Source organism: Tachypleus tridentatus, chromosome 10 (assembly GCF_004210375.1).
Source record: "Tachypleus tridentatus isolate NWPU-2018 chromosome 10, ASM421037v1, whole genome shotgun sequence".
NCBI classification, from domain to species: domain Eukaryota; kingdom Metazoa; phylum Arthropoda; class Merostomata; order Xiphosura; family Limulidae; genus Tachypleus; species Tachypleus tridentatus.
This window is the reverse complement of record NC_134834.1, coordinates 49858395-49876675: the sequence shown is the minus strand read 5'-3', so window position 1 is coordinate 49876675 and position 18281 is coordinate 49858395. Positions and strand designations below refer to the sequence as shown.

The following is an 18281-nucleotide window of genomic DNA, read 5'->3' as shown; positions in this document are numbered from 1 at the left end:
GGTGACCCCTCCATAAGGCCTTCGGACCCTTTCGAAGAAGTTAGCTTAGTTTAATTTTCGGATATTCTTTGAACACAATTTAACAACAGTCTTTATGAGTATATATATGTACAGTGTGTTGGTAAACGAGAAGGGTACTTGACATCAAATCCAAATATAATACTCATATATACTTATGTGAAATATCATAAGTCTTCCAACATCTTGAAATGTGCCCCAATTTATCGTTCTAATTTAATGTCTTCACCTTTACGTCTAGCAGATAAAAATGTTTCAACAGAAATGAATGTATTTGACACATTTTTATAATATTCACAGATCAAATCAGGGATTTTATTCAAGAATTCATTGTAGTGTTTCATCTACAAAGATTTATAAAATATTTTAAGTGCTCTACATACCAGTGCTCATTAACTATAAATTCTATTTTAATGTACTCTTCAAAAGTAAATAACATATGTCGTAACTATATTTACTCAAGATGCCTTACTAATGCTTGTCGCTAAACCTTTTAAGAATGTTTTGGTGGTATGTTAACTTTGTTCAAATAATGAATGAAACCGATGCGCATGAAACGAAAACTAGCCAATGCTAGAAGAGACCCAGTACTTCTAGGGTAAGAGCGTGATGAAATTAACCAATAGTAGGAAAGCGTTACTGTGTAGTCACGTGGCACTGTAGAGTGCGTATTTGTAAGGAGCAAAACGCTGTAGAAATTACTACAGTGTTGTTGAAGCCATGTGCGGTGTGAAGCTCAAATTAAAACAAGTCATTTGCGGTTGTCAGTATATTTCAGTTAATATAAAAGAATGAGCAAATGGCCACTGCTAATTTTGTAAAACCTTGCAAACCAGTTGAAACCAGTTTGACTGAGCTACTCAAGTGAGCGTGACCTCGGTGTTATAGAGTCGTTCGTGAGTATTGCGGCAGCTATATTTTGAAGACAAGCGACAATTGTTAGCACGTGCTACTACGCCTTTCGAAGTAATCAGAATGATCTGATTTAATTAGACTGCGTTTCCGAAACTGTCATGGAGTAATAACGCAAGGATTTTTGATGTCATGTTTATTTTTATGCCACTATGAAACTGTACGGATCATACAAACTAACTTGATTATGAATTTGGAACTGAATGTCGAAAGTCTTTTTTTTTTTTTTCAATCAACTCTGATCTGACAGCATTTCACAACGATGTATGGTTGGAACCTGAACAACACAGTTTTTCTGGAACGCTGGAAATTGTTTGATAACGAAATACATTAACGTAAGAACAATTTATAGAAAATGAAAAGTTGTATTATTTATCAAAGTAGTTATTTTGTTAGTGAACGTGCGTTCGAGACGCGTTCGTTTTAAGTTTCCTTGGAATAAAAAAAATCTGGTATTGAAATGGAAACGCAAGGAAGTGACCCTATTTTTGACCCCGACACCGAATTTCGGGCAAGGTCAAATACATGGCCTCGACCAGAAAATTTTGGTGACAAAGATAGTGAGGAAAAATCTCCTGTGAATATAAAAAATGGTAATTCTACACAAGAGTCAGCACCATCTGACGCCATAGTAGGGTGCCAACTAATTAAAAAAAGTTCGTCTCGCCGAAATGCGTGGGGAAATATGTCTTACGCAGATCTCATCACACACGCTATACAGAACTCGTCAGATAAACGATTAACCCTGTCCCAAATATATGACTGGATGGTGCAGAATGTGCCATATTTCAAGGATAAAGGAGACAGTAACAGCTCTGCAGGATGGAAGGTTGGTTTTGTTTTCTTATCTATTTCAAAATTCCTAATTTCAATAAGCTCTCTTTCTTCATTAAGTTTAAATCTATTGTTCATGCTCAGCGATGTTTAATGAATTTGATTTAAGTGACCTGAAGAACATAAAAAAAGACTTAACACAGCATCTACAGAACCAGTTTAGAGTACTACCAATAATAGACATGTAAGTTTTTGTGACCTAATTTAGCACGTGGCAATTTTAAATCCAAACCCATACGTGTTCTCAAATTGCTAACAGAAATTTATCTCATATTTGTATCGTTTTTTAAAACTTATCATGTGTATTTTTATAACAATTGTAATTAATGTTTCACAAATAATATCGGTATTGTTCATGTGGTTTTGAGTTACAATGAAATAAAACTAATTATATACCACTGCCATTTAGAACTATTTAATACTGAAAAGAACTAATTATATCGCATTAAACATTTATCATGTTAGAACAAAACGTAGGTACAAGAAGTCTTGATAGAAATGAATAAAAACACTATAACCCGAGCGCTTTCAAAAGGTGAACCTTTCTTCTTTAGGGGCAAATTGGGAATCCCAGTTTACATAAAAAAATTTGAAACGTCTCGTGCTTCAACTCTAAGGATGCCAATTATCTTGTCTTCAAATACACTAAGAAGATCTGATCCGAAAATGAAAATATTTTTAAACACCTTTAGTTACTTACTAGGTGATTTTAAAATGTTCATTTTCTGTCATACTCCAGTAGGAAACTTTACGTGAAAACGTTTGCTTGGCATCCAAGAATATAATTTCGAAAGTTTGAGCTTAATTACAAATAACAACAAGAAGAAAATAAAAGAAAAACACTGGAGTTAAATATAGCTCCTGGGGAATGTAATAGGTTAGTTTCAATGCTAAACAGTTATTGAGGAAATAAGATAATAGCACTAAATATGACAGTTACTGAGAAGATAAAAGTATTAAAGATGACAATTATCGAGCAAATATGAAGAGAATATTAAAAATGGCACAGTTTATTTGGAATAAGAGTATTAAAGATGATACATTTACGTGTGTGAAAATTGAACACATGCAGAAAACGAGATGAGTGTTAATGTTAGGGATAAACGTTAACGTTTAACAAGACAAGAAACGAGTATTAGAATTGAAAACATTTACTGGAGAAGACGAAATGATTGTTAAAGTTGAACACACCTTCTTGAGAAGAAAAATAAATAAATATTAAAAGTATGTCCAGCATGGCCACGTGGTTAGGGCGCTCGACCCGTAATATGAAGATCGCGGGTTCGAATCTCCGTCACACCAAACATGCTCACCCTTTTAGCGGTGGGGACGTTATAATGTCACCGTCAATTTGTTGGAAAAAGAGTAACCCAAGAGTTGGCGGTGGGTGGTGATGGCTTGCTGCCTTCCCTCTATTCTTACACTGCTAACTTATGGATGGTTAGCGCAGATAGCTCTCGTGTGTTTCATCGTCTATATTTTATGTTTGTTTGTTTTTAATTTCGTGCAAAGCTACACAAGGGCTATCTGCGGTAGCCATCCTTAATTTAGCAGTGTAAGACTAAAGGGAAGGCAGCTAATCATCACCAACCATCACCAACTCTTGAGCTACTATTTTACCAACGAATGGTGGGATTGACCGTACCATTATATCGTTCCCACGGCTGATATGGCGAGCATGTTTGAGGGATTCGAACCTGAAACCTTCGGATTACGAGCCAAATGCTTTAACCACCTGGTTATGCCAGGCTCGTCTATATGTTTCACGTAGTCTGGGTTGAGAAGTCTCTCAGTTACACATTACTATTCACCACTGACCGGTGTGTAGTTTTTCTAATTTCCATCCTCAAAAGATCTATATATCACGTTATAAATTTATTCCATTAAGTTTGTTCCTTCTTGCTTTGATTACTGGTGTAATGAGCGATGCATGATATGAAGAAGACTTGGGAGATATTAAAGGTGTATACAGTTTGTGAATGTATACATAATTCTACAGTTTAGTACTAGATAGATAAAAAGCGAATATAGTCTGGGTTGAATACTAAACCTTTTCAGGGAAAATCGTTCTATGTCTTAAGCACCTATTGTGACGTAATATAATTCTTAAATTTCTTGATTTGTTTTAAGTGTACATCCATAATGATTTTTTAAAATATATAAACCTATTAATTGTAATTAAAAAGTATTTCAGTTGAATTCAAAATTGAGCTAATTCGAAACTACTGTTATAGTTTGTTTTTTTTTAGTTAGCCCAAAACTATATTAGAGTGAGCTGCGCGAGCCATATCTAATTTTGAGCTGATAAATTAAAAGAATAAGCAGTCAACAACATATACCGCCAACTCTTTGGATACCCTTGCTACGCCGAATAGTAGGATATTAATGTTGCTTTTATAACGCACCCACTACTCCAAAGTGCAAAGCACGAATTTTTTTTTTTTTTTCTAGCAACGGGATGCAAAGCACGGAACTTCCGCTCCACAGTCCGATACGCTAACCACATGCCACGCTCAACGCTATTGCTATAGTAACTATCTCGTTAATTTAGCAGATTAGCTTATTTTTAAGTAGTAAAGTAATATTCTTTAAATGTTAACAGCATATTATTATCCAGGTCTAATTGGTTAAGCTACCGTTAATATTCAGTTCTTGTTACAATATAATCTTAGTTGTTGTTGTTTCTTTATGAAACAAATTTGTTGATAAAACACACAATAGCTTGGCTGTCCAATTTTAATATTATTCTAATTTATTTATCGGTTTCATGTCATAAAAGCCGTTTTTCAGATACGTATTTGGATAATTATTTTTTGAAAAATTAAATATAATTTACTCTAATTATAAGAATAGAAATACATCATCAAAATACATTGCTTTATAACCCAGAAAATCATGAACATAAAGTTTCAAAGAGGGTAAAAGTTGAAAAAAAATGAAAGAAAGAGTTTTTGTTGATAACACAGTATTTCTAAATCAAAAAATCAGTTAGACGTTACAAAGCAGAATGAAACATGACTGTTGCCTCCCGGTGGCACAGAGGCCTGGAGACTCTTACCATAAGAAACCGGATTTTAATACCCATGGTGAGAAAAGCGCAAGTGGCCATTTTATGTAGTTTTATGTTTAACAATAAACAGCAATAACAAAGTAACTATCATTTTCTATATATACATATATGTATGCGCGTTTAAATTTCAATCATAAAACCTAATAACGTAAGTTCTGGTTTGGTTGTTGTTAAGCGTAAAGCTACACAATAAACTATTTGTGCTCTGCCCATCAAAGGTATCGAAACCCTATTTTTAGCGTAGTAAGCCTTCAGAATTACTACTAAGCCGCTGGGGTTTAAGTAAATAAGACATTACTGTAAATCGTTAAAACAAATACTGCATGTGTTATGACAGTCAATTTATAATCAAATAAAATAATTGAATTAGAAAAGCAAAAAATACTACAGTACTGCAGATAATATGTTTACAAATAACAAAGATGTGGGAGGGAAACTAATATGTGTGTGTAGGGGGTTAAGGTTTATTTGACCAAGCGAAACGAGGGAATATGCATTAGAGCTGGGGTTCAAGGTTCGTCTTAGATCTTAGCTCTGAAGATCTGGATTAAATGCTATGCATTCTTTTGCTTTTCCTGATAGTAATTTTTTTATTTTGGTACATTTTTACTGCATATAACAGTCTGTCTGAATGTAACGTGCCAAAAATTTAACAAATTTCGTTGAGTTCTGGGTTACCAGATGCAAAACGCTTAAAAGGGGAGGAGACTTTTTAATTATTGAATTTTGTTAATTTTCTTCAGTTTTGTAAGTCGCTCTACCTGATGAAGTATGTGGTTATCACTGGAAGTAGAGTAAACGGCTGAGGATATTAACATTTTGATGCTAAAAACCAAAAACTTGCTCACTCCACTGGTGATACCAACCAAATAAGAAAAAAAATATCCGACATGTGTTTACAAAGCGTGGAGCTTTTGGTTTCGTACTTTGCTGTGGTACATAAAAATAAAAAAATTATAATGCATACAAGTATACATATCGTATGTGTTTGTTAACTGATATTTTGTTGGTTGTTGTTTTTTTTTTTCAGCAGCTTCAACGGCTGTTTCTCTCTCTGTCTTTTTTTGCTCCGGAGGTCAAGTAGAAATAGTGTGGATCTTCTAAATTGTATCATGTGCAGCCCAAGGTCACGAGATAAATAAACAAAACAGTTATGTAGACTTTCATTGTGTTTACACTTACAGGGGCAAAATCTAGTTCCCTTAACGGACTTTACTCACGGTTACAAGTATCATAAAAACGACTCATATGGTTTCCGATGACCGCTTGAGAAATCGTATGATTTTCTTGCGTTTGTTACTTGTTATCAAGATGCGCCAAGTTGGAAAGTTTGGGATGAACAATTATGGGTCAGTGGAGTTAAAATCTTCTGTCGTGATGGTCTTAAGCTTGAACTAATATCCTAATGTAAAGACCAGTTTTATGGTTACCGTAATGCCTTTAGCTTTTTCAAATTGTTTGTTGTATTTAGCTAGCTTTTAATATTGACATTTACGTTGTCGCACAAAATGATTTATGTCATGCACATAAAGTAATATTTAGATATACCTCGATTTCGTAAAATACTATATTAGTAGATTATTAATGATGCCTAACCACACTTGCAATCTGAGGGTCACGAGTTCGAGCCCATGTCACCAAATATGTTCAGTCTTTCAGCAGCAGGGACGTTATAAAGCGACGCCAATATCACCGTTTGTTGGTGAAAACGTAGCTCAAAAATCTGACGGTGGGTTGTGTTAATTAGCTGCCTTCCCTCTAGTCTATCACTCCTGAATTAGGGGCCGCTAGTGCAGATAGCTCTCGTGTAGCCAAATTCAAATAAATCAAACCGTTAAAGAGTGAAGTAGATATTGGTATCAATGACGTAACTTTGGTTTCAAAAGTGAGAGTTCAGTTTCTGTATCTGGGGTATGTATTGGATTATTCTATTACAAGAGAGTATTTCACCACTGACAAAGTGCGAGGGGCCTTGTCCCCCGTGAAACATTATACTTATTATTGTTATTCTTGAATTGTATCACATTTGCCTAATGATTAGGCCCTAATCCAATGCACTGTCGGCCCAGCATGGCCAGGTGGTTAAGCCACTCGACTCGTAATCCGAGGGTCGCAGGTTCGAATCCCTTTCACATCAAACATGCTCGCCATATCAGCCGTGGGGACGATATAATGTTGCGGTCAATCCCACAATTTGTTGGTAATAGAGTAGCCCAAGAGTTGGTGGTGGGTGATGATAACTAGCTGCCTTCCCACTTGTCTTACACTGCAAAATTAGGGATGACTGGCGCAGATAACCTTCGTGTAAATTTGCGCGAAATTCAAAACAAATCAAACCGATGCACTGAATTAAGTAATGTTATTAGGCAAGAGTTTTTTGATAGGGAATAGTGTTCCAGTTTGTTTTTCTTACTTGTCAGTGAAAATAGTTGCATTAAAATTATTTTACTTTTAAGGAAAAATATTTTTATCATCATTATTTATTAAACATTTTTATACTGATAAAGACTGTGAGGGGCCCTGCACCTTACATATTACTAGGACTCTGTAGTGGTTAAGGTCGTCACAACTGCTGAAGATCAGTTAATCAGTGTTATGATGGACGTTTTGCATTAAAAAAAAAACATGTTAACCTAGCTTTTCAGTGGCTCACCTAGACTTTGTCCTTGCTAAAGTCACAAGTTGTACTTGTTCTAGGAATAGCCTTGACTTTTCACTTCTTTTTCATTACTGGTGTGAAGTTATTCGAAGAGTTGACAGTAAAGCTTTCATCTCACTGTACTTACACGTTCTGTTTCAAAAATAAAAATCATTTTCATTACTCTTATTGCAGTATTATAAGATTTCGGGTACAGCTGCACCGAACTAAACTACACAACTGTGTGTCTGGACATTCCTTATCTCATATGGGCGTAACTGGTCATCGTTAACTTGTGTACTTCATAGCAATAAAACTGAATTAATATCGCATTTAGCTGATGTTTTACTTGAGAAACAGAAATGACAAAATACTGCCTTTATATGTGATATCGGATCAGGCGTAGCCTTGTGATTAACGTCACAGTCTGTGAATACGAAGATGTGTAGTTCGCGACCCATTGCAGCAAAATCGGCCTCAGAGCTTTTGGGCCGTGAGTGCGTTATAAGTGTTCAAATTTCAATATCTTATTAGAGCAGCTGTTTACTAGTTGTTTTTTCTCCAGTCCATCGTTTCAAAATTAAGTAAAGTTAGTGTAAACAGGTCTTGTGTAGGTTTTAGCGAATATTCAAACACAAATAAATCATCTGATATATATTTTCTGTATACATACAGAAGACAGGGTAATTCTGTATTTGCGATTGTTCTTTTCTCATCACGCATGATAAAGCAGCTCCTTTGTCTCTTGAGTTTTTGTTTTCTCCAGGAGTAAGGACAAGAATGCCCTCGTCTACTAATTACGTTTTTTTTTTCTTGAAGTGAGATGGGCAGTACTGTTGAAGACGGAAAGTCAAATAGTTTGGTCACGTTTTATGACTGTTTTCCAGAGACGTAGAGAATATAATATAGTTCTTCTGTTAGTCATAATGTTTTCATTGGAATCTCACTGATGTAATTTCTTTTATGTGTAGGATCAGGAATATAAGTCAAGTTTTTCATTCGTGATCTTCGTTTTGTATAGGAACAGATGGAATTATAGTTCTTCTGGCTTCGATTCTCACTTGTATAACTATCACGATTGGAATGCTTGTTTCCTAAATATTTAATGAAGAGTAGAAAAGATAGCATACATTGGTAGACTAACACGTTTGGTTTAACTAACAGGCATAGTTTTGAAATACAGATAAAGGATCCAGGATCAAAGTTTGTTTGTTTTTTCTAAATGACTATCCTTATGCACTTTGGATATTGTCTATCCAGCTCTGACAAGCCAAGTCTTATTAGGGACATCGCTGTTCTTATACACTGGAGTTTTTATTTGTATAACCAGAAAAAGTTAAAACTCTCATTCAAGACTTGTAAACTTTTTCAAGTGGTGATCCTGTGATATCTGATTCTTGTATGATCTTTGTTCACAAAATTTGTGAGTTACATTTCAATGCGAACTCCTATTTCATTTTTTAATTATAAATGCTTTAAAACTGTTTAATCCAAACTTCGAAGGCCCGGTATGGCCAAGCGTGTTAAGGCGTTCGACTCGTAATCCGAGGATCGCGAGTTCGAATCGCGGTCACACTAAACAGGCTCGCCCTTTCAGCCGTGGGGCGTTATAATGTTACTGTCAATCCTACTATTTCTTGGTTAAAGAGTAGCCCAAGAGTTGGCGGTTGGTGATGATGACTAGCTGCCTTCCCTCTAGTCTTACACTGCTAAATTAGGGACGGCTAGCGCAGATAGCCCTCGAGTAGCTTTGCGCAAAATTCAAAGAAACCAAACTTCGATTTACTTCACAGCAGTCTTAACGATTTCTTCATGTCATTTTTGTCCACAGGTATTATTTCCACGGTTTATTTAAATGCCATCTTTGTCCACAGACATTTTTCTTCATGGGTTACTGATACGCCGTTAATATTTTTACTTACTTATCTTGCCATTTTATAATATTTTATTTAAAGTGTTTTATTCAACAACAAACTATTTAATTTGCATGGATGTGTTACTTTCTGTGGATGAGTTTTGCTCAGAAACTCAAAATCGTCAAATATATTCATTTTTTAAGATCTCGTTAATCTAGAAAATTTCATTTCTTCTGTTATTTTTCTGTTGTGTGCCAATTAGAGAAATCATATTTGATGTATGTTTTTATCTTCTGCTGTTATGTTTTGAATGAATATTTAGTACGTCTCTTCATAACTTCCATGCTAGTAGAATGTTTTGAACACACTAGTTACGTAAGTTTAGAGATGCATCGTAGTCTGTGGAATTATCTGAGAGCGCTAGTGGTATGAATTTGTTGAAGGTTTTTTTTTGTTTGTTTGTTTGTCTGTTAAATTTCACACAAAGGTATTCAAGGACTATTTGCTCTCGCCCTCCCTAATTTTGACGTGTTAAACCTGGTGGAAGGAAACTAGTCAATATCAACCCCTGATAAGGCCGAATAGTAGTATTTGACCGGCACTCTTATCTAAGTACTAGCATGCGTTTTTTTTGTTGTTTTTTTGGAATTTCGCACAAAGCTACTCGAGGGCTATCTGTGCTAGCCGTCCCTAATTTAGCAGTGTAAGACTAGAGGGAAGGCAGCTAGTCATCACCACCCACCGCCAACTCTTACGCTACTCTTTTACCAACGAAAAGTGGGATTGACCGTAACATTATAACGCCCCCACGGCTGGGAGGGCGAGCATGTTTGGCACGACTCGGGCGCGAACCCTCGACCCTCAGATTACGAAGCGCACGCCTTAACGCACTGGGCCATGCCAGGTTCACTAGCATGCGAATCGATCTCTGTGGTACGCTCGTTATTTACAATATTTAGTGAAAATATATGATTATCTAGGAGTACAATCTTAGTTTATCTTTAGTGTGTGTTTTCGTATAGCAAAGCTACATCGGGATATCTGTTGAGTCTACCGGGGGGAATCGAACCCCTGATTTTATCGTTGTAAATCCATATACTTACCGCTGTAACAGCGGGGAACGTTTATCTTCGGCTGTGGTGAGTTAGGTATTTGTGAATCTTAATCTTTGGGAATTGAATCGTTACTGGTTTTCAGTATTTTTGATGAGATTTGAGGATTTTTTTTTCTTGAGAATTGGCGACCTAGTTTAGAACAGACTTAAATGCTCCATGAAAGAGAGTGAGTTTCTCCTGCAGTTCTTTGAATTTGTTGTGGGAAGTAATCATTTTCTTGTAACTAGTGGGAAACTGATTACAGATGTTGAGTATGTTATAGTAAAACGATTTTGGAGAATTACTACGTCGTTATAGCTCTTGTCAAATGTTGCTCTGTTTGACGACCAAACATAGTGACAATAGCAATACGGCGTATTTTCATTGCACAAGGCTATAGAACACGTCACTTCTTGTGTGCTACTTATCACCAACTTAACGTATGAAAACGACGGTTTTGCAGCGCCTCTTTTGAAAGTTCGATCATACAAAAATCCATAGCAGACTTGATCGGTGTGTATTCGTTTCATTCTACAGCTGTTAAGGTATTGCTGTGATTGAATGAATAACTGGTGTAAGCAACTTTTGTTAAGGCGAACTGTGTCATTTTTTTCACAAGGAAAAACCTCCTTCATTACACTGTTTTGTGTTACTTTCGCTAACTGAACAGCTTTTGTCACTGATCTTTGTCCTCATTGATTCTTATCTATTACAACAACATTTTGTGTTTGAAAATACTGTTACATACATTTCCTAAAAACGATAAATTTTTAGTGGCGTCGCACTGCTTACCCGACGTCAAACAATTTCAAAATATAATTCTGGTACGTTCCATTCCACCGATTTGAAAATGTACTCAACCCTCTGTAAGACCGCTGAAAAACTTCTCGTAGGTTTGGTAAGTTACTTAAGAACACCGGTGTTATCCTTCAAGAATGACTGGCTTATACTTGGAGATATTCAATTACTTTCTGATGAATGATGTGAGTTGCCTTGATATTTAATAGAATATCTTTTTTTTTTTTCATAAAATGTTAAACGAAGTTACTTTATTAAGATCTGTGGTAATACAAACAAAACATGTCTCGTTTGTGATAATTTTCATTCGAGCATTCTATATGGTTTACAGTAGTCATTATTTTTTATCGAATACTGTACAATGTAGCTTTTTATTTCCAGGTTGGATTATGGCAAAACGTTCTTTAAAATATACAGCACCTTGTCTTTCCACCCAGTTTATTGCATCTTTATCTTTAAACCAGCTTTTGCGCGAGCCTTTCGAGGTCGTACTAGTTAATATTTATCGCACGTGACTTGTTTGCCTTGCTTTAAAACATTTTCCTTGACGGTGGCCCACTGGAACATTCCTGTTTATATCGCCTTGGTTTTTGTGTATCCAATATATTTTCTTACATTTATAAGGCTTTGAAATTTGCTAGTAAATAATGTTTCTAAATCATTTATTTATTTGGAATACTGAACATTTCCTGTTTCTAGTATGTTTGTTTTGGGTTTGAGTTTCGTGCAAAGCGACATGAGGACTATCTGCATAACTAATTTTGCAGTGAAGGCTAAAAGCACCATCCACCGTGAACTCTAGGGTTTTTCTTTTTTATCTTCGAATATTGGGATTGACTGAAACATTATAACGCCCCCGACTGAAAGAGCGAGCATGTTTGGTACGACGGGGATTCGAACCCGTGACTTCATACTACGAGTTGAGTGCCTTAACCACCTGGCCATGCCAGGCCCCTATTTCAACTATACAAATTTGAGGCAATCAACTAATTCGTTGATTTTAGAGGTTGTGCAAAATTATTATCCCAAGCGTACAAACCCTGCTCTGGGGAGAATATGATAAATTCCCTAACTTAGGGCGTTTGATGTTAACTGTTAAATCAAGTTAACTGTACATGCTTCTTTTTTTTTTTTTAATTACCCATAATTTGCCCATTGCGGCCCAAAAACATAGATATGTGAAAATAGCATTTTAAATGTCTCCCACATATTGCTGACCCAGGAGCTCTTCGTTCAGTATCAGAACTAACAGGTTGGGCTGGATGATAAGAAACAAAAGAATTTACGAAACGCGATTTAGATATACAGAATAATACCTTTAACACGTACGTTTTAAACGCCGAAAGCTGGCGTTTGGAAACCGATAGGCTTAACAAATGTTAAAAAAATCAAGTTATGTCCAAATTTCGACTTTGTGACTCTAACCCTAGTTAATTACTGTCATATACTTGATTCTTGCTAGATATAAATACATCTCTGTGTGATTTATAACCCAAATCCACTGCTGTCTGTTTCCTTGCTACATATAAATGCGATATTCTATGACACTTTTTGTGCACAGAGTTCATAAAATAATTAAGAACTTCAACGTTTAAATAATGCACAATAATTTATTGTATAAAGTTAAAAGCCACAAATATAATTAAAATCTCTATGTAATTAGAAACTACATGTTTTTGTGGGAAAAAATCCCACCATTTTCATGAGACCAAAAGAAACACTGGAAATTCAATTTTCATACAAGCAAGCGTACATGTACGAGCGACCTCTACAGAACAGATATCTAAAAATCCACTTCTAAATTACCCGATCCTAGATATGTATTAAAATAATTTTATGTTTAACAGTTCCGAGATATTCTCTTATGTTTAATTCATTTCAAGCTAAATATTTTGCAGGTGTGGCTTGAATTATATCGGATAGACAAGTAGAAATTTGAAGTTTGGAATTAATGAACACAAAAATGCCGTCGAAAAGTAATACAAACCACTGATTCAGCCTTGACAGAACATGTGGCGAACACTTCGTTTAACATTGAATGGGATTAGTTTCAAATACTCAAAGATGTTATGATGCCTTTGGTCTCGTACTTCTAGCAGTGAGCACGTGGTGCGCGGCTTACAATGAAAACCGTACGAAAATTTACCATCAATTGCATAACATGAGATAATTTAAACAAACACTGAAGCTATTCACGTTGGTTGTTATCAAGAGAAAATTATCGACTAGAAATATACCTACGTTAAACAAAAACTCCAAGTTAGCTGGTCATTATGTATAATATCAGAAATATTTGGATTAATTTTTTATTTGTTTGGTGGGTGTTTCAAAGTTCTTTTGTACGCTTGTGTTAATATTGTTCATTATGAACGGATGTTTATTTTTTGAACCCTTAACTTCGACTTATAACTATAATTATGTAGTTCATTCTGAGGGTCGCGGGTTCGTATCCCCGTCGCGCCAAACATGATCGCCCTTTCAGCTGTGGGGGCGTTGCAATGTTTCGATCAATCCCGCTATTCGTTGGTAAAAGAGTAGCCCAAGAGTTGGCGGTGGGTGGTGATGACTAGTTGCCTTCCCTCTAGTCTTACACTGCTAAATTAGGGACGGCTAGCACAGATAGACCTCGAGTATCTTTGTGCGAAATTCCAAAACAAACAATTATGTTCATTACGCTTTGTAATATCTAGTTAACCCCAGGGACTCAGCAATATGTCTGAAGCCTTATAATGCTAAAAAACACAGGTTTCGATACCCGTGGTGGGTACAACTGTGTACGTTTGTGTTTGTTTTGAATTTCGCGCAAAGCTACTCGAGGGCTATCTCCGGTAGCCGTCCCTACCTTAGCAGTGTAAGACTAGAGGGAAGGCAGCTAGTCATCACCACCCACCGCCAACTCTTGGGTTACTCTTTTTACGAACGAATAGTGGGATTGACCGTCACATTATAACGTCCCCACGGCTAAAAGGGCGAGCATGTTTGGTGCGACTGGGATTCGAACCCGCGACCCTCGGATTACGAGTCGAACGCCTTAACGTTTGGCCATGCCGGGCCCTCGTACGTTTGTGCCCAACAAGAAACAAACATTCTTAGCAAATTTAATTAACATAATTTGTATGCTTCTCCTTATATTAATGTAACTTGTTAAATCTGTGTACAATTGTGTGTTCACTTTTGCTTTGTAGTATAATTAAAACTATGGTTATATATATTCTATTTTTTAAGCTAACACATAATATATTTTAGTGTTCCATGTTGGCTTGAGAACATTAAAATTCAGAGTTCGATCCTGTCAGCGGAAACATCTAGATATCTTTAAAGTATACATAAATTTACAATATTTATTTAAGGTATCAATGTGCTTCCACAGATCGACAGAAAAGATTAAATTAATTGCCTTGAAAACAGAATAAATTGGGGGAGAAACCCAAAACTCAATAATAGAAAATTTTTTTGTTGTAATAATTATCGGGTAGCCTTGACCGACACTCAGGACACAAAAGAAGCGTCATCCACCACAAACAATACATGTCTTTGCTCACTGTAGCTAAAATACCCTGGGCTAAAACGCCACACTGAATGCTGTTGGCAACATGTGGAACTTTGTGATCTGAGTGAGATAGTGAATGTTTCTCTTGGTGTAACTGTTGTTCTGCTTTTGAGGAAAGGTCCCGCATGCCAGGTGGTTAAGGCATTCGAGTCGTAATATGAGGGTCACTAGTTCGAATTCCCGTCACACCAAACATGCTCATCTTTTCAGATGTGTCGGGTATTATAAAGTGACGGTCAATCCCACTATTCTTTAGACTAAAAGAGTAGCCCTAGAGTTGGTGGTAGGTGGTGCCTTCTCTCTAGTCTTACACTGATAAATTAGGGAGGGCTAGCGCAGATAGCCCTCGTATAGCTTTGCGCGAAATTCTGAACAAACCACCCTAAACGTTTGAGAAAAAGCGAATAAAATATAGACTTTGATATAATTAGTAGTCAGAGTAGTAGATTTATACATCTATAAAATTACTAATTGTTTATTTGTATCTTGATACATTCACTATGGAACGTACTGTTGCAGAGTAATATAATGAAGTGGTTTAACTTTCGTATGAAAGTAGATATTCTCAAAATATACTCATTTCTAGATATGTTATTTTCTAGTAATGGAAGCCTTGATTAACCCTTAAACAGCAGGAATGTTGTAGGTGGCAGCATCAATTGACGATGGCCGCAGTTTAAGGGTTAAAACTTTTAGAAATACAGGGTGATGGAAAATTTAAATACTCCACATCTAACTTTCACCTACATGAATAACATTTATAACATTAATCCTACTAATTCTTTGTTAATGTACTCGAATCGAATGTGAAAGTTCATGGTTTGCGGGACGTTGCTGAAAAATCTCCCTCCGCACTTCGGAGCTGTGCGCGAGATAGAATAGAGATAATCGGGTCTCACTACTTGATAGTGTAACCCATGTATATACAGGGAGCGCTGATAGATAGCCGTTTTATTACTAGTCTACCACTTGGAATTTAGGTACGACTTTACGTAGCTTTGCTCGAAATTTCTGAAAGAAAAACCAGATTTTGTCAGCACGTGTGCCATATTTTTGTACTGTACATGTATACTTGTACATAAACTAGAAAACAATAAAAAAATTATTGATAATTCGTATACTACTTTTGGAGCGAGTAGTTTTTGGATGGTCCCTATATATTAGATCTGTAACATAAAGTAGTGCGCTCAAGGTTTGTGGCTTATGGTTTAAACTGTGCGAATATTTACCATTAATGTCACATCATGGCCTGATTTAGTGTTATCGTACCTTACTGTTTTTTAAAAAATAACAATAAGCATTTAAGTTTCGTAACAAGTATATGATTAGGATAGATATGTTGTTTAACTTATCACTGGTTCGTTTTTATTTAAAAATAGATAGAAATATTGATTACTGGTGATCAGTTTTAAACCAATGAGGTAGTAACGATTATATAAATAAATAGTTATAGAATAACACTTTAAACAGACACTTATTTCATAAATCATTCGCAAAATTTATTTTTGGACAAAATGCTAGAGTATATATTATTATAGTATTAATGAAATCTTTGTTTCTTTCTGTTCAGAACTCCATTCGTCACAACCTGTCCTTGCACAGCCGTTTTATGAGAATGCAAAACGAGGGGACCGGGAAGAGCTCGTGGTGGGTAATTAACCCGGATGCCAAGCCCGGGAAGTCCACTCGCCGGAGGGCTACCAGTATGGAGACTCACAAGTATGAGAAGAAGCGTGGGCGCGTTAAAAAGAAAGTGGAAGCACTACGAAACGAGTTGGAAGTCGGTTCTGGTTGTCCAACTGCTGCAGTGTCTGAAGAACGAGATAGTTTTCCCGAGTCTCCAACTCATCTAGGGTTCCAGTTAAGTCCAGGCTTCCGTCCTCGAGCATCATCAAATGCTAGTTCATGCGGAAGACTTTCCCCTATCCCTGCCGTGGAGACAGACGTTCATGATAGCCAGACTTCGAGCTTGTCACCCATTCCTTGGAGTTCTGATCTAGACATTTTCGTAGCGCCATCTAACAATCTGGATAGATGCGAAACCGATCAGCTTGGAAACTCCTTAGCTGCGACAGTGAAACTGGTAGAGGAAGATCTAAGCTACCTGACATCCAATCGTTTGATGCGTTTGCCTTCGGCATTGGACTCCAGCAACACCAATAACAATTACAACCTAGGTGGTTACAGGTACAGCGAGAATTATAAGACTCTTCATTCTCCAACCAGTAATGGCCAGTTGCAAACTACACAACACAATACGGTAAAAACAGAAATGAAAAATTTTCAAACTCTCCCCCCAATTAATTCCAATCAGGGTCAATTCTCACAAATTAATTTCTGCCAGACTCTGTCTGAAGATAATCCATTGTCGATCTCTCTACATCCGAAGTCTCCAGACAACCTTTTTCAAAATGACAGCTCTTATGTTCCGGTAAATGACCAACTGATGCCAATTCCTTCAAGTAACCCTCTTCCAAACGACCTGGACTTAAACATGGATACACTTGAAGGTGATCTCGAGTGTGATGTAGACCAACTTATTCGCCATGAATTGAACGTTGATGGAAACCTTGACTTTAACTTTGAACCAGTCAGTGTGGTTAACACTAGCTCTAGCCCTACGTTGCTATATCCTTCATCTGTTACAGTCATTAATCGACCATGGGTACATTGAAACATTAGCAAAATGCATAAACATATATTGAGCCACACAGATACTTTAATTTTATATATTTTTTTTTACAAATTTGTAACTTATTAACAGAAACATTTAGTTTTAAACAATTTAATACTCATTCGGATTATTAATGCTCATTGTTCACTCAAGTGGGCCTCACACCACCAGGTGGCGTAGCAAAGCTATGTATTATAACTGTCGGACACTGGATACTTTCACTGATTGAATTCGGAATTTTGAATTACACGTTATTAGTTTTGAATCCCGAGTTCTGTTTCTGTATTAATTTTTCTGTCCGAGAATCTGTGAATAAGTTGTGTACACGTATTAAAAGCGACATTCTTTTTCCAGCGAGTTTCCACGCTTCTTTTCGATATTTTGTTTTAAAGACTTTTTAAAATAATACTTGTTTATTGTATGTGCTGTTGTCCGGATCATACTATTATGTGGGTTAGAATGTCAGAAAATAAATATTCAAACTGTGAAGATGCGAAAAGTCTCATTAACTTGTAAAACTTAAAAACGGAAGAAGAAAAAAATAATTTTAGATTATCTTAAAAGTTCTATTTAGCAACACTAGGAGATGTTTTCCTCAATTTGAGGTGTTTTTATTTATGAATAGCTAATAATATCAACGGCTATGACGCAGTATGAGAAAAATAATTTTTTATTCTCTAGGACTTTTGTAGGTTCTGAAAATGTAACCTTTGATGTTCCAAGAATAACAGTTTACCCAGTTTTCCTTATTTGATTGAATTTATCCTAAATGTATTGGAAATTTAGGAAGTTAATCATTAAGTTTGACATGATAGGAAGATATGGGTTAAGAAAGAA

General features: G+C 36.1%; 1 protein-coding gene across 1 annotated transcript; it reads left to right on the top strand.

Annotated features, from left to right (window-relative positions):
- The first annotated feature begins 663 nt into the window (after nt 1-663).
- Nucleotides 664-17930, top strand: LOC143229240 (forkhead box protein O-like). The gene is made up of 2 exons (XM_076461293.1): nt 664-1759; nt 16341-17930. Exons 1-2 carry the CDS (start codon nt 1391-1393, stop codon nt 17442-17444), a joined length of 1473 nt encoding a protein of 490 aa, XP_076317408.1. The 5' UTR covers nt 664-1390; the 3' UTR covers nt 17445-17930.
- Nucleotides 17931-18281: the final 351 nt, after the last annotated feature.

What these genes read in the sequence shown, in the direction of transcription:
- LOC143229240 (XM_076461293.1), top strand. Translation starts at nt 1,391, where the DNA reads ATGGAAACGCAAGGAAGTGACCCTATTTTTGACCCCGACACCGAATTT. An exon ending in ACAGCTCTGCAGGATGGAAG is followed by an intron (nt 1,760 to 16,340) that starts GTTGGTTTTGTT and finishes CTTTCTGTTCAG; the next exon opens with AACTCCATTCGTCACAACCT.